Source organism: Oncorhynchus nerka, linkage group LG3, assembly GCF_034236695.1.
Source record: "Oncorhynchus nerka isolate Pitt River linkage group LG3, Oner_Uvic_2.0, whole genome shotgun sequence".
Classification (NCBI taxonomy): Eukaryota; Metazoa; Chordata; class Actinopteri; order Salmoniformes; family Salmonidae; genus Oncorhynchus; species Oncorhynchus nerka.
In genome coordinates, this window is record NC_088398.1 from 25,673,054 (window position 1) to 25,685,952 (window position 12,899).

General features: G+C 41.7%; 1 protein-coding gene across 1 annotated transcript; it reads right to left on the reverse strand.

The window, feature by feature from the left end:
• Positions 1-400: 400 nt before the first annotated feature.
• csf3r (colony stimulating factor 3 receptor) lies at positions 401-11,527 on the reverse strand. The gene is made up of 16 exons (XM_029627859.2): positions 11,424-11,527; positions 7,583-7,661; positions 6,892-7,275; positions 5,900-6,029; positions 5,444-5,610; positions 5,024-5,187; positions 4,660-4,810; positions 4,269-4,351; positions 3,947-4,154; positions 3,232-3,420; positions 2,780-2,881; positions 2,254-2,400; positions 1,706-1,846; positions 1,424-1,520; positions 1,254-1,335; positions 401-1,098 (listed from the first exon to the last, which is right to left on the reverse strand). Exons 2-16 carry the CDS (start codon positions 7,647-7,649, stop codon positions 592-594), a joined length of 2,619 nt encoding a protein of 872 aa, XP_029483719.1. The 5' UTR covers positions 7,650-7,661; positions 11,424-11,527; the 3' UTR covers positions 401-591.
• Between the last annotated feature and the right edge of the window lie 1,372 nt (positions 11,528-12,899).

Here is a 12,899-nt window from a genome sequence, read left to right on the forward strand (position 1 = left end):
GAGAAGTATATCTTTAATTCTGTGAATAACAGCTGTATCTTTTATCAATGTTTATTGTGAGTGTTTCTGTAAATTGATGTGGCTCTGCAAAATCACCGGATGTTTTGGAAGCAAAACATTACTGAACGTAACGCGCCAATGTAAACTGAGATTTTTGGATATAAATACGCCCAATATGACTACAAATTATCTAATAAGTTACCTGTAAACCTGGTCCAAACATCTCAAACAACGTTCCAAATCCAACCTAAGGTATCCTAAGATGTAAATAATCGATCAAATTTAAGACGGAATGTACTGTATTATAAAGTATTATAAATTACAATATGTTCAGAGTTGTTTGTATTGATCAGACATTTATTTTATGATTAACGTCAGAACAGAAGAGACAAAATATTGATCAACATGAACACACATGAACTTTATTAATTGCTATTTTTCAGTGCACTGTTTTGTAGCACGAACATTCACAAACTGGATAATCATGTTGTCCCTGTCTTGAAAACATCATTGGTTTTGAACATGTATCTGCCATTCTGTGACATACATCTCACAATACTTGCATACATTTCAAAATCTCAATACCACTGATTAGGTTTGACTTCGAACATCATTCATCGCCAAAGCCCTAAGCAAGGGAAAGTCATCCCAAAGAATGCATAACTCTCCCCTTCCTGGGCCGTCATTCAGGCATTCTCTAAAGGAAACTTGATCCCCAGATGTCTCATGGACGGGAACATTCTGGTACTCCTTTGGGCTAGAGGGCTCCTCGAGGTCCTCCTCCAGGAGTGGCTGTGTGGACTCTGAGCGCAGGTAGGCATGGGATTGGCTTGGTGGCTGAATTGAGTACGGGCTATCAAAGACCACAGTGGCATACGGAACAGAGTGTTGATGTGACCCTATGTAGCTAGGGCTGAGGGCTTGGGGGGAGCCACATATGGACTCGCCCAGGTCACTGGTGTCACTGCAGCGGCACCAGGGGTCATCGGTGATCTCGCCACCCCTCTTCTCAAGACCCTTCTTGGGCAGGTCCAGGAGGCTGAGATTTGAGAGATAGACCAGGCTGGATTCCTGCATGTCCTCAACAGGGGGAGTATCCTTCAAAAATAAAAATAAACATGTATCGCCTTTGTCAAACCACAGAAACATTAAATAGAATAGAATAAATGCCTAAAAGATTAGTAACCCTTGTGTTTAGGGATTATCAACACACACTGAATACATGGTTTGTCATGATAATCCTAATACTGCACCTGCATTGAATCCAATGTGTTCCACCTCTTGATGCTGCTGTTGGCAGGGTCGGGAATCTTGGGCCAAAAGCACATCTTCAACCTTTGGATAAGAACAGAAACTTGTATTGTTTTTAAATAGCACAAACACACAAGTATTTACTGACATGAAGTCAATGTTGAGTTCTCACCGTTCATGTGTTGAGAAGCAGACCAGAACTGAGATAATGATAAGCAATGACAGCCCAACACCAGAGGAAATAACTATCAAGATGATAGCCAAGTCGTCTGAAAATATATAGATTTAGGACATATGTTTTAGACAATTTACTGATACAGTATCTGACCTCACATAGAGTGGAGCGCCATGAGTCTGGCAAGCGAGACTAGTCCTCAGATAACACCGCACATTACTTTTATTTAAAAGCACTTCACTGATTGACTTTACTTTTTGACAAAATTCTAATACCAACCCATTGGTTCAGTTTTGAGTGTAACCTCTGATCCGTTCAGACTCCCGCCACCTGTGCTAACCATAATAAAGGCTTTGTATGAGGATGAACGGTCGAGCTCTCGTAGAACCACCCTCCTCTTTTCCAGCTCAGCAGTCACAACTGTAAAAGAGTGATACAGCAGCTGCAGTATGAGTTTACATGTTCATTTATTTAACCAGGCAAGTCAGTTGGGAATAAATACTGGTAACACTTTATCTGGATAGTCAATCTGTAGATACTCCACTAACTACCTACTAACCCTAGCTCTAAACCTAACCTTAACCATTACCATTATCCTAACCCTAAACTTAACCCTTACCCTTATTCTAAACCTAACCATAACCTTAGAAAGCAGTTGATCATATGACAATCTGTAGAGCATCTAGACTATCCAAATACAGTGTGACCTAAATACTTATTTACAATGACAGCCTGGCAAAATAAGGCTTTTGTATGAACTTTCAGTCATCTATAGTTGTATCATCAATGGTGAATCATCAACAGCGTCACAATAAGCATCTTCCCACCTTTGGTGTTTCCCTGCTCATCCCAGTAGAAGATCTGGTAGCTCTGCACGATCCCATTCCTCTGGCATAGTGGAATCTCCTCCCAAGTAAGCTCAATACGAGAATGCAAAATCTCCCTCACCCTCAGATCTGGGGCGGCAGATGGGGCTGCCATAAACAACGGAGAACATTAAGGACTATATGGATTAAATGGCAATAAAAGTAGTGGTGATTACCATATCAATTATATAATGTCATAAACCTAATGGTGCTTTGATTTGTGGGTATTGTCATGTTGACAAAGAGCTACAACGTAGGCGCTTGATATAAATAGAGTAGAATAGGCTTATAGTAATGGTGGTAGCAGTATGCGGAAGTGTAATTTGCTATATGTCTCCAATAGAGGGAGGCATTGTAACACCTTTCATCAGCTTGTTTTGCAGCTAATTCGCACCCCATTGACTCAAAGGAAGCCTGCAACACCTCCCTTGATCTTGTAAAGATCTTACAAATTCCAAGCTATAAGGGTTAGTGTTTACCGACTTACCCTTTTGTCTAGAGTACGCCTCGACGGTTTGAGGAAGGCCAATCCCGTTCTTATACTTTGGATACACAGAGATCTCATAGGGATTGTATGGCTCAATGCTCTCTGTAGACGGTGATAGAGACAACAGTGAGATACACTGAGATAACAGTGGATCCAAGTTCATAAATGCATAGTATGTGGATAAATCCTGCAAAGAAAAAGTCTGCACAAATCAACTCAAACAACAAACTAGAGAACACACTCGCTCACAAGCTGATACTGTAGATGCAATCCAATGAAAACGTTATTGTCCCTGCAGATAAATGAATTGTGCAGCCAGGAGAATTGTACATCAAAGAAGTACATAGTCCTCCCACAAACTTCTAACACAGAACTGGAGACACATGACAGGTGAATGAAACCACATAGTGTACATTATGAATCTATACCGTTATAACTGACATAAACCATACCTGATATTAGAGTGCTGGATTGATTCCTGTCAATGTGGTCAAACAAGATGAGGGAAGGGTCCATTTTCCACAATGGTCTCCACACCACCACATAGCCTGTGACACTGGATGAATGTATGCTTGTCCACTGGACCAGTAGAGATCTCTCATCATGAGGAAGGACATTGACGTCAGAGACTGCTGCCAGAGCTGGAGACAAATAGAGATTTTTACCACACAATATATCACAGGTAAGCTTAAACACCCATAGATTGAGTCCCAAATGACACCATATTCCCTGTATAGTGCACATAGGACTCAAAAATAGTGCACTATGTGGGTGTTAGGGATGCTGACATAACACACATAACACCTTCTGCTTATGCATATATTATGATTTCTTAAATTGACCCCAGGCCTAGATCAGAGGATTGCATAGGTGGACGAAATATGGTGACATTTCCACCCAGCCAATCAGAGGAAGCTATTACCATAATGCTGATATATATGCAATCCTCTCAGATCTACAGGAGTGCCTACCGTGTAGGGGATGGTTTTGAATTCAGCAACAGGGATATTTAGTTTTCGCTCTATACTGGAAGTGCTCTATCTTGAAAAATGTACTACTGACATACTATTTATTGGGATTTTATTAACAGTGGACTAATACACAAAATGCTAAAAGATTGAGTAAAATATCCCTTTATACACAATCTAACTATTAATAAAGCTTTACCTCTGTGTTGAAACACCTCCACCTCCGTAGGGCTGGATGTCCCTGCAGCGTTCCCAGCGCTGAGGAACACTTTCCTTGTGCCCCTGGGAAGCTGGAAAACACAGTGGCTATCCAAGGTGATGCACAGCTGTCCCTTTTTCAGGGGTTGTCTCTGGCGCGAGACAACATAGGACAGGTTCTTGCCATTGGCACGAAACTGCTTCGATGGCTACAAAAGGCAGAAAGGAGATGAATGAGGAAGGGCAAGTTGTGTGGACCGCTATCACAGGAAACAAAGTTTGTGATGTGTCAAATTTGAATGTGTTCTGTGTGTCGTTCTCACCTTCCAAAACAAGTGTAGACTGAGAGACTTATGCCTCTGCTCTCTAGATTCCTTCATCCAAGAGTTGAGTCGTCCGGTGGGAGCTGAAAAGAAACAGAAGTGTCCATTTTGAAACTCGTCACATTTGTGCCTCTCAGTTGTGAGGAGAAGCAAAGAATTCTTCCAGACTAGACAGGTGTAGGCTATAAATTCACTTCCAAAGAGCCTAGTGTTTGTCAATACATACATTCTACCAGAGCTGTAAAAAGAGGGATAGAAAATGTAGGACGTTTCATTAGCACAGAGTGAAAAGTAAGCCCAATGAACGGAGAAATAATAAATAGATTCAAAGATTTGTACCATGGGAGTGATAAATTACATTATATTAAAACAGAACTGATGCAGGACATACCCCTCTCAAGCGTGACTGCAGTATTGCTGTTACTCCATTCACTCCATGGACTCTGTTGATACCTGACCCGTATCTGGATGTGGTACTCTGTCCCGTGGAGCAGACGACACACTTCCATGGGTCTCTGGCGCATTAAGCGCTGCACTGGGACCTAACACACATGCACGCGCACGCACGCACGCACACACAAACATACATGCACACGCAAACACACACACAAACACACACACACACTCACAGTAATGTCATTATTTTTATGGTTACCTAGTACAGTTGGTGTGATCTTTTATTTTTGTTTAATCAAAATAATTTTGGTTCAAACGGTTGCAGTATGTGGACACTTAGGAAATGGACATTCTCTTACTGGTTCTTCACTCCACTGCTTCCTGTTTGCTGTTTTCAGTCGCACCTCCAAGGTCACAGTGGTCACCCACGCTTGCTGTTCAGAGAGACCCCAGCTGAGACTTAGGCAGCCATACCTGTTTGGCTCTGCTTGGACCTTCAGAACTTTTGGAGGGTCAAACTTGGCTGCAATATGAGAGTTATATTAGAACTCCTATGATGTCAATAGCTTAATCTCAATACCATCTCACAAAGTACTTGTGCATACGGTTCTGTGTTTAGGTTTAAAGAATACAGTGAGCTTCAGAATGACTATCTTTTTACAGTGTCTGCATAAGGACAGCTTCAGAGTCACAAGTGACACCAAGTCGGTGTGACGGAAGTTGTCCTAATATGAACAACCATATTCTGTAAATCACGGCCCAAATCACTACTTCCTTACCTGACTCCATTGGCTCCAGAAGCAAAGGTGTTGAGGTGGCTTGACCCAAGGCGTTCACCGCCTTGACATATATTTCTATCTCTGAGAAGAGAACAAAGCCGGTCCGTGGTATCTTGTAGTGATGTACCCCTGGCGGCAGCATGTACGTGTTGCTCTCTGGTAAGTCCCTGTTAAGATGAAGAAATAATACAACTTCTTGAGCAAATCACAGTTACGCATCTTCCCCTTTAAGTTCTTTGGATAACCTCCACACCTATGTACAGTGATATTAGGAGGTTGCCACAGAAAGCATCGTGGAAGTAACATCTAAACTGGTTCTCTATGGATAACCACCACGCATATGCAGGCATTTAAAAAATAGCATCGTAATTACAATATACATTTGCATTTGACATGTAAATGTAAATCTAAAAATACAACAGATGCACTTGTCCTCCACCAATAGCCACTTGTTACCTGATCTCAGTGTAGAGAGTGTACTGTGTGGGCAGGTGGGTGTCCTGTCCTGGGTCCCATTGGCATGAGAGGGTTTCCGGCTTGGTCAGGTTAGTCAGGCAGCTAAGGTTCTGTGGTGCTGTGGGTGGAACTATGAAAATAACAATTATTGGGGTGAGCAAAACAGTGTCAAATTTAGTCACCACTCAGAGCCTGGGTGGGTTCCTGCCTTTCGAGGGAGTTTTTCCTAGCCAGCTTGCTTCTACATCTTTCTTGCATGCTGTTTGGGGTTTTAGGCTAGGTTTCTGTATAACGATTTTGTAACATCTGCTGATTTTAAAAGGGCTTGATAATTACATTTGATTTGATTTTGATTTAATTTTGGAACAGAAAATGATCAGAACTGCATTACTGAACTGTTCATTATCAGTTCAGGTTTTTAATTATTTATCTGAGGTGAAACGTATGTTTAAAACATGTAAAGGTTGACTCAGCGATATGAGGTTGACGCAGAAAGTAAACAGTATAGGGTGTCAATTCTCTCAACAACTAAGAGAGTTGAAGCATGAGGCTCAACTTCACAGCTGTTTCGGTCGCGCGGCTACCACGCTGCAACAGCTGTGAGGCGAAGCCGTGCACATGCACAGACACTGTGCGCGACTGTGTGAGAGCCAAGTCCACCTTTAAAAACATTAGAATGAATTCTTATTTTATGCTCAGATTTCCCAGAACTGCTCTTTGAAATGAAAGTACAGCATGTTCAGTACTAGATGTTGGACATGAGGGAAACCAGGGAGGTGTGGCACTACAAGACAAACCTGCATTTTTTTTCATTCCAACATTTTAAAAAATTAAGAAATGCCATTCTTTACCATGGTCCCATCTGTAAACCTTTTATGTGGGGTCAGGGATATCCCTTACTATGAATGACAATGGAGCTATGGTAGACCATACATACAGCACATCACTGAACAGGCATAAATAAAACAAAGAATGAAAAAAACGTCTCTCACATCCAGCTCTTATCTCCACTGCTCCTACGATCTGACACGGGAAGGTGTGGAGGACACAGCACGTGAGATATCCCTTGGTGTCTGTGAAGCTAGGTATAAACACTGTTGAGTTCCAGACACTCTGATTGGCCACAGAATATAAAACGGTGGAGATCCAGCCACTTTCATTGGCCGCTGCAGAGGTTCTACCACTCTCATTGGCTGCTGCAGGACTGCTGGGAATAAGGCGTTGGTTGAGGTGCCAGACAATGTGGTTGAGGTGCCAGACTGCCCCCTTTATGAGTGGGCAGTCATCTCTGATGATGCAAGAGGCAGTCACCGGTGACCCCAAGGCCACCACAGGGGTGGAAGTGTGTACCCGCACAGATGGAGACGTGTGAACCTCTGTCAGGAATGGAAAGAGAGCCAAGAGCAGATCAATGCATCAGCAACATTGAGGGAGAAGGTAGAAAAGGGGCTCTTTAAGCCACCAAATAAAATACTTATCGTGAGATACAGCTCCATATTTCTTGCCTACTGTATATTTGCATGTCTCAGTGAAACTCAAATGACACTGATCACTTCAAGATTCACATTTCAAAACAACATTTGTAAGACAGTGGGATGTGAAGTGTCTATTCTATTATCTGTGCTACTGCTGGCAAGGTGTTGCCATTTAGAGAAGGTTATTTATTACAAAGACAGCACTCACCATCTTTCGTTCCGTTCACAAAAGCCAGCAGCAGCGTGGCAAACATTGTTATCCAGGCTGATGCCATGGTGATACAAACCTGTGAGAGGGGAAGATGTGAAATGAGTGATTTTGAAGAAGAACGGGTGAAAAAGTACATTGCATTCAATGGAATCAAAACAACATTTGAAATTCCAGAGCTCTTATGGACAGCAGTGTATAAATTGTAATGGAAATGATAATGACTATATATTTTTCTAACCTGTCATGAATATACTGTTTGACAGTACAAGCTGACATGAGCGAAGATGCATCATCCACAACTGATACACGGAAATTACGAGGGAAAAAAAGATTAGACAGCTGTCTTTGACAAACAAAGAAACACTTGGGACACTCACAATTCCTCAGTCATAGGAAATGTGTTAATGACATAAAGACTGATTCTAAAGTCTAAAGATCAGAGTGCACCAATCACCAATGGCAAGATGGCCATCAGCCGATTCACTCAGGTCATGCTTGTGTCTCTATATGTTCTGTGAGGAAAAAGAGAGGCCGGTTATTTCCTCTCTGTCATTTGGGACTGTCCCCTTCAGGTACACTGTAGCAAAACACTACACAATGCAAAATGAAATTTGAGCGCTTCTTATTGGACAAGATCAGCTTGTCTCTCTTCTTTTTCTTCCGTTTGGTGCCTAATGAATATGACTCTTGTTTTTAAAACCTCTGTGTTATCTCCATGCTGAGAAGGCACATACTGGTGACAGGCAACTGAAAACCACATCCTTGTGAAACCTCTTGTGAAATGTAACTAGGCCCTCAAGGCTAAGATGGAGAATGGCATGCCCAATGAGTGTGTGTGTTCGGAATTAGATTATAGCTTGTTTGAGGGTGTTGACATGTACATCCTTGATTTCTCTCTCTCTCGTTCTCTCTCTTGCTCTCCCTCCAGTTGCAAGCCTCTCAACCTGCCTGTATCTTTACCAGTGGACCAAGGCCTTTCAGTTTCTTATTATTATTCTTTTTTCTTACTTTTACCCCCAATTTTGTGGTATCCAATTGGTAGTTACAGTCTTGTTCCATCACTGCAACTCCCGTATGGACACGGGAGAGGTGAAGGTCGAGAGCCGTGCGTCCTCCGAAACACAAACCAACCAAGCCACATTGCTTCTTGACACAATGTCCACTTAACCCAGAAGCTAGACGCACCAATGTGCCGTGCACCTGGCGATGGTGTCAGCGTGCACTGCACCTGGCCCGCCACAGGAGTCGCTAGTGAGTGATGTGACAAGGACATCCCTGCCGGCCCAACCCTCCCTTAACCCGGACGACACTGGGCCAATTGTTCGCCGCCCCATGGGTCTCCCTGTTGCGGACGGCTGCGACAGAGCCTAGTGGCACAGCTAGCACTGTGATGCAGTGCCTTAGACTACTGCACCACTCAAAATGCCATGCTCTGCAGTTTCTGAACAGTTGCCAAATAATGTATCACTTAAAATCTAAAATCACTGAAGTAGGAAAATAACTGAGAAAATGACATCCTTGTGAAACGTATTGGCAACCCTCTGGCAATGGACCAATCACAGCCTTGCCCCCATTACTGTTATTTGGCTAGAATACATATGCCAACTAGGTGAAATGTAACTAGGCCCTAATGGCTAAGATGGAGGATGCCATGACCAATGAGTGTGTGTGTTGGGAATTCGATTATTGCTCATTTGAGGACGGTAACATGTACATCCTTGAGATCTCTCTCTCTCTCCTTTCTCCCTCTCCCTCCCTCCCTCTCTCAAACGTGCCTGTCTCTCTGCCAGTCTACCAAGGCTCTGCAGGTTCTGAAACGTTGACAAATGATTTATCGTCAATTAATATTAAAAATCACTGAAATAGGGAAATAACTGCGATAGACCAGTCGAAATTGAAATGTGTTTCTGAATTTGGTTACCCTTTGGTTACCATTCAGCGGTCTGAAAATTAAGTAATAAATTGTCTGTGGATAATCTGAAAAACGTTTAAATGAATAGAATGACAGTAAAACAGTTATGCCATGTGTTAGCTGAGTAGTTAGATGAAATTCACTACAATTATGTTTATTTTCCACTTTGATGACACATTTTCTGTACTGCTAACATTAACTTCCAGTCATTTTTTGCTCGTATTGCTGATCCCATTGTATTGACTTTTTCCGCAATTATGCAAAGATTTATGGGATATTAGAATCCCCTTGTCCTAACCTGTATATTTTTGGCCTAGAGTAGGGGACGGAAAAGATGCCTGCTTTCCAAATGGCACCCTATTCCCAACATTTGGGACGCAACCTATGTAGTGGATGCGTGATGTGAGGCCATTGAAGTCTCCTTCTATTTACTGCTTATCATCTGTCTGCATAAAGGCCTCCACTTCGCTCTTCCTCCCTATGCAGAGTTTCACCTTATTATTATTGCAGGGAGCTAATTGCCTATGGCTCCTAAATGTCCCTTGCTGCCTTGAGAGAGAGAAAGAGAAAGTGACAGAGAGATAGACTGACAGACAGAGCGTGACAGGAGAGAGAGCGAGAGAGTGACAGAGGGAGACAGACAGAAAAAAAGTTATTACATTTGGAGTGATTTATTTTGTCACCGGCTAGCATGTCGCTCTCTCGCGTCATTATTTAGTATGCTTGTAAACGCAAATGCCAATTTCCTGTTTTCGATTAAAGGAAAGCAGGGTTATGATATATTTTCCTTCTATAGGCTAACTTATCATTGTAATACAAATATGTCAGGATGGTCAATAAACATTCCTAATTTATGTCAAATGTTTGAGTACCTTTAGATGCCATGTCTACAGGCATTCCATGGAATGGTTGGATTTTATAATGTCATTTACAAGTATGGAGTGGACTTTTTTTTCCCCGAAAAGGTTGTTCTCCAAACTACCTATAATGGCACATTATTCTCACAAAAGTATGTTATTGTTTCAGAGGGATTTTGACACCCTTTGTTGTGTAATGGATGTGTCGCAAAGATACAATATTTCAACATGTTCTATACCTTGTTCCTCTGTCTCCCCTTAAACGTGTTCTTCTCTTAAGCCATTGTGGTAAATGTTACAACAGTCCCTCTTTCTCGATTAGGCAATATCCTCCAACTGGCTGACAAAGTTAAAGCTTTGCCTATTTCTCCTTTTGTTTCTCTTTCTCCGCAAAGCTTCAATTGTACTTCTAGTTCATTTGGTAAACATAGATATGTACAAATCACTATTTGACAATCTGCCCTCTAATTTTCGATTAGAGGTTTCCTCTTTGCTGGAAGGTGACCTGAGACACTAGACCTCTCAATGACTAATACTTTGTCACAAAAATAAAAGAGCAGAAAGAGAAAAACAAACTCTTTCACATCCTCTTTTGCATATATTGACAGCACATAGACATCTTATGCCTATCCAGGAATGAGAGATATACTTTGTTTTTTTTCCATTAATATTCCAAAAGAGTAGAAGTAGTATGAGTGCAGATGGTGATCAGCTAGTAGTGATGCCAAAATGGTTGTATAATTGTCACATTAAAACTGAAAAGGTCATGATGTCAGGTTGGATTCAAAACTTTTCAAGTTAGATACATGTACTGATGATATGTCACTAAATCCTATTACATTACCAATAAGTAAATCATTTGACATATCCACACAGTTGAACAGGGAGATTAAATGTCCTTGTCTGAGCTTCTCACTCACTCACTCACTCACTCACTCACTCACTCACCAATAACAGATAGTGTTTTATCCCCCCCCCTCTCCTCTGTTAGATTCAAGTGAATCAGAAGGTTTGGTAGGTAGCGTGGTTCAGAGATAAAGAAAATCAATTAGAGAGCAACACCACTCACCACACAGCCTCAGCACCCAGAAAGGCTTTCATTAGACTCTGGTGTAGACAGGATCAGATGGAACAGAGTGGCGAAATGGAACTCCGGTTCCAGGGCCACTTGAGTTGAACAGCCAGCCACATCCTTATTTTGAATTCACCATATACAGGAAAGATAACATGACGTGGGGTGGTGGGGCACATAACAGGAGAGATAGGGAAGTCAAGTTAAATGCCTTGAGAGAAACCCAGAGGAATAATCTCACGTAATGGAGTCAGATGCTCGATGTTATGTGCATTTGTCCACAAGTGATTAATAAATTAGTCAAGCTATTTGAAATAAACATTATATTTTAAGTTTGAGTATTTAGAATTTTCACAGGTGTCAATTGTCACAGCCATCTTCAAAGAAAGGCACGCTAATCCAACTCTTGTGAAGGACAAATTTGACATTTCAGAGCTGGAAAGTAAATTAAAGACTGTCAAATTGATTATTATGCTATTTTATAAGGGCACAAGGCGAGAACCAGATGCAGACACAGGAGGCAGATGGTAAATGTCTTTGAAATTTATTAAATCCAAATAGAGGTAGGCAAAAGAATGGTTGTGTACAGGCAAAAACTCAAAACCAGTTCAGGGTGTAGGAGGTACCAAAGGGCAGACAGGCTCGAGGTCAGGGCAAGCAGAATGGTCAGGAAGGCGGGAATGGAGTCCAGAAAATAAGAAAAGGTCAAAACCATGAGGACAAGCAAAAAGAGAATAGAAACAGGGTATGGGGAAAACACACTGGTTGACTTGAAAACATACAAGACAAACTGCCACAGAGAGACAGGAAACACAGGGATAAATACACCAGGGAAAATAAGCGACACCTGGAGGGGGTGGAGACAATCACAAGGACAGGTGAAACAGATCAGTGTGTGGCATCTACAGATACCATGCATTAATTACTTAAGAATGGTTTTGTTTTGAGCTCTTTCATAGAACAGTCTGTAAAATGTAGGCATATAAAAGCACTTCTTAAAGCTTTCTCTGAAGGTGACCATTTTGGGTTCCATGCAGTCTTTTTGAAGAAATGACTGAGGTGTGATCGAGTGTTCTGAGAAGATATGTTGTTTGTGCTCCAAGCATCATATTGATCCCGTCTTCCTAAGCCAAACGTGATTGTTTTCCGTTGTGTATTCAAATTGCAATACTACTGTATGTGCTTAATTAAAAGAAGTGGCGACTGAAAACAGAATCGTCCCCGGCATTTTTAACACACCAGCCCATTTTCTTCCCCCTTGAGGCCCCCATTATTAGCCAAATAATGATAATTTAGAAAAAAAAATAACATGTTAGACAGGCCTAACAATGGACCAGCTTCAAAGCAGTGGCTGACTGTTTTCACTCTCTTTTTTTGTCAGATAGGTTGTGTATCCCTGTTTTTGGTTAGCTTTTGTGAACTCAGTCATTAACAAGTCAAGTACCTGTGAAAGCACAGTTGCTTGGTTGTTAG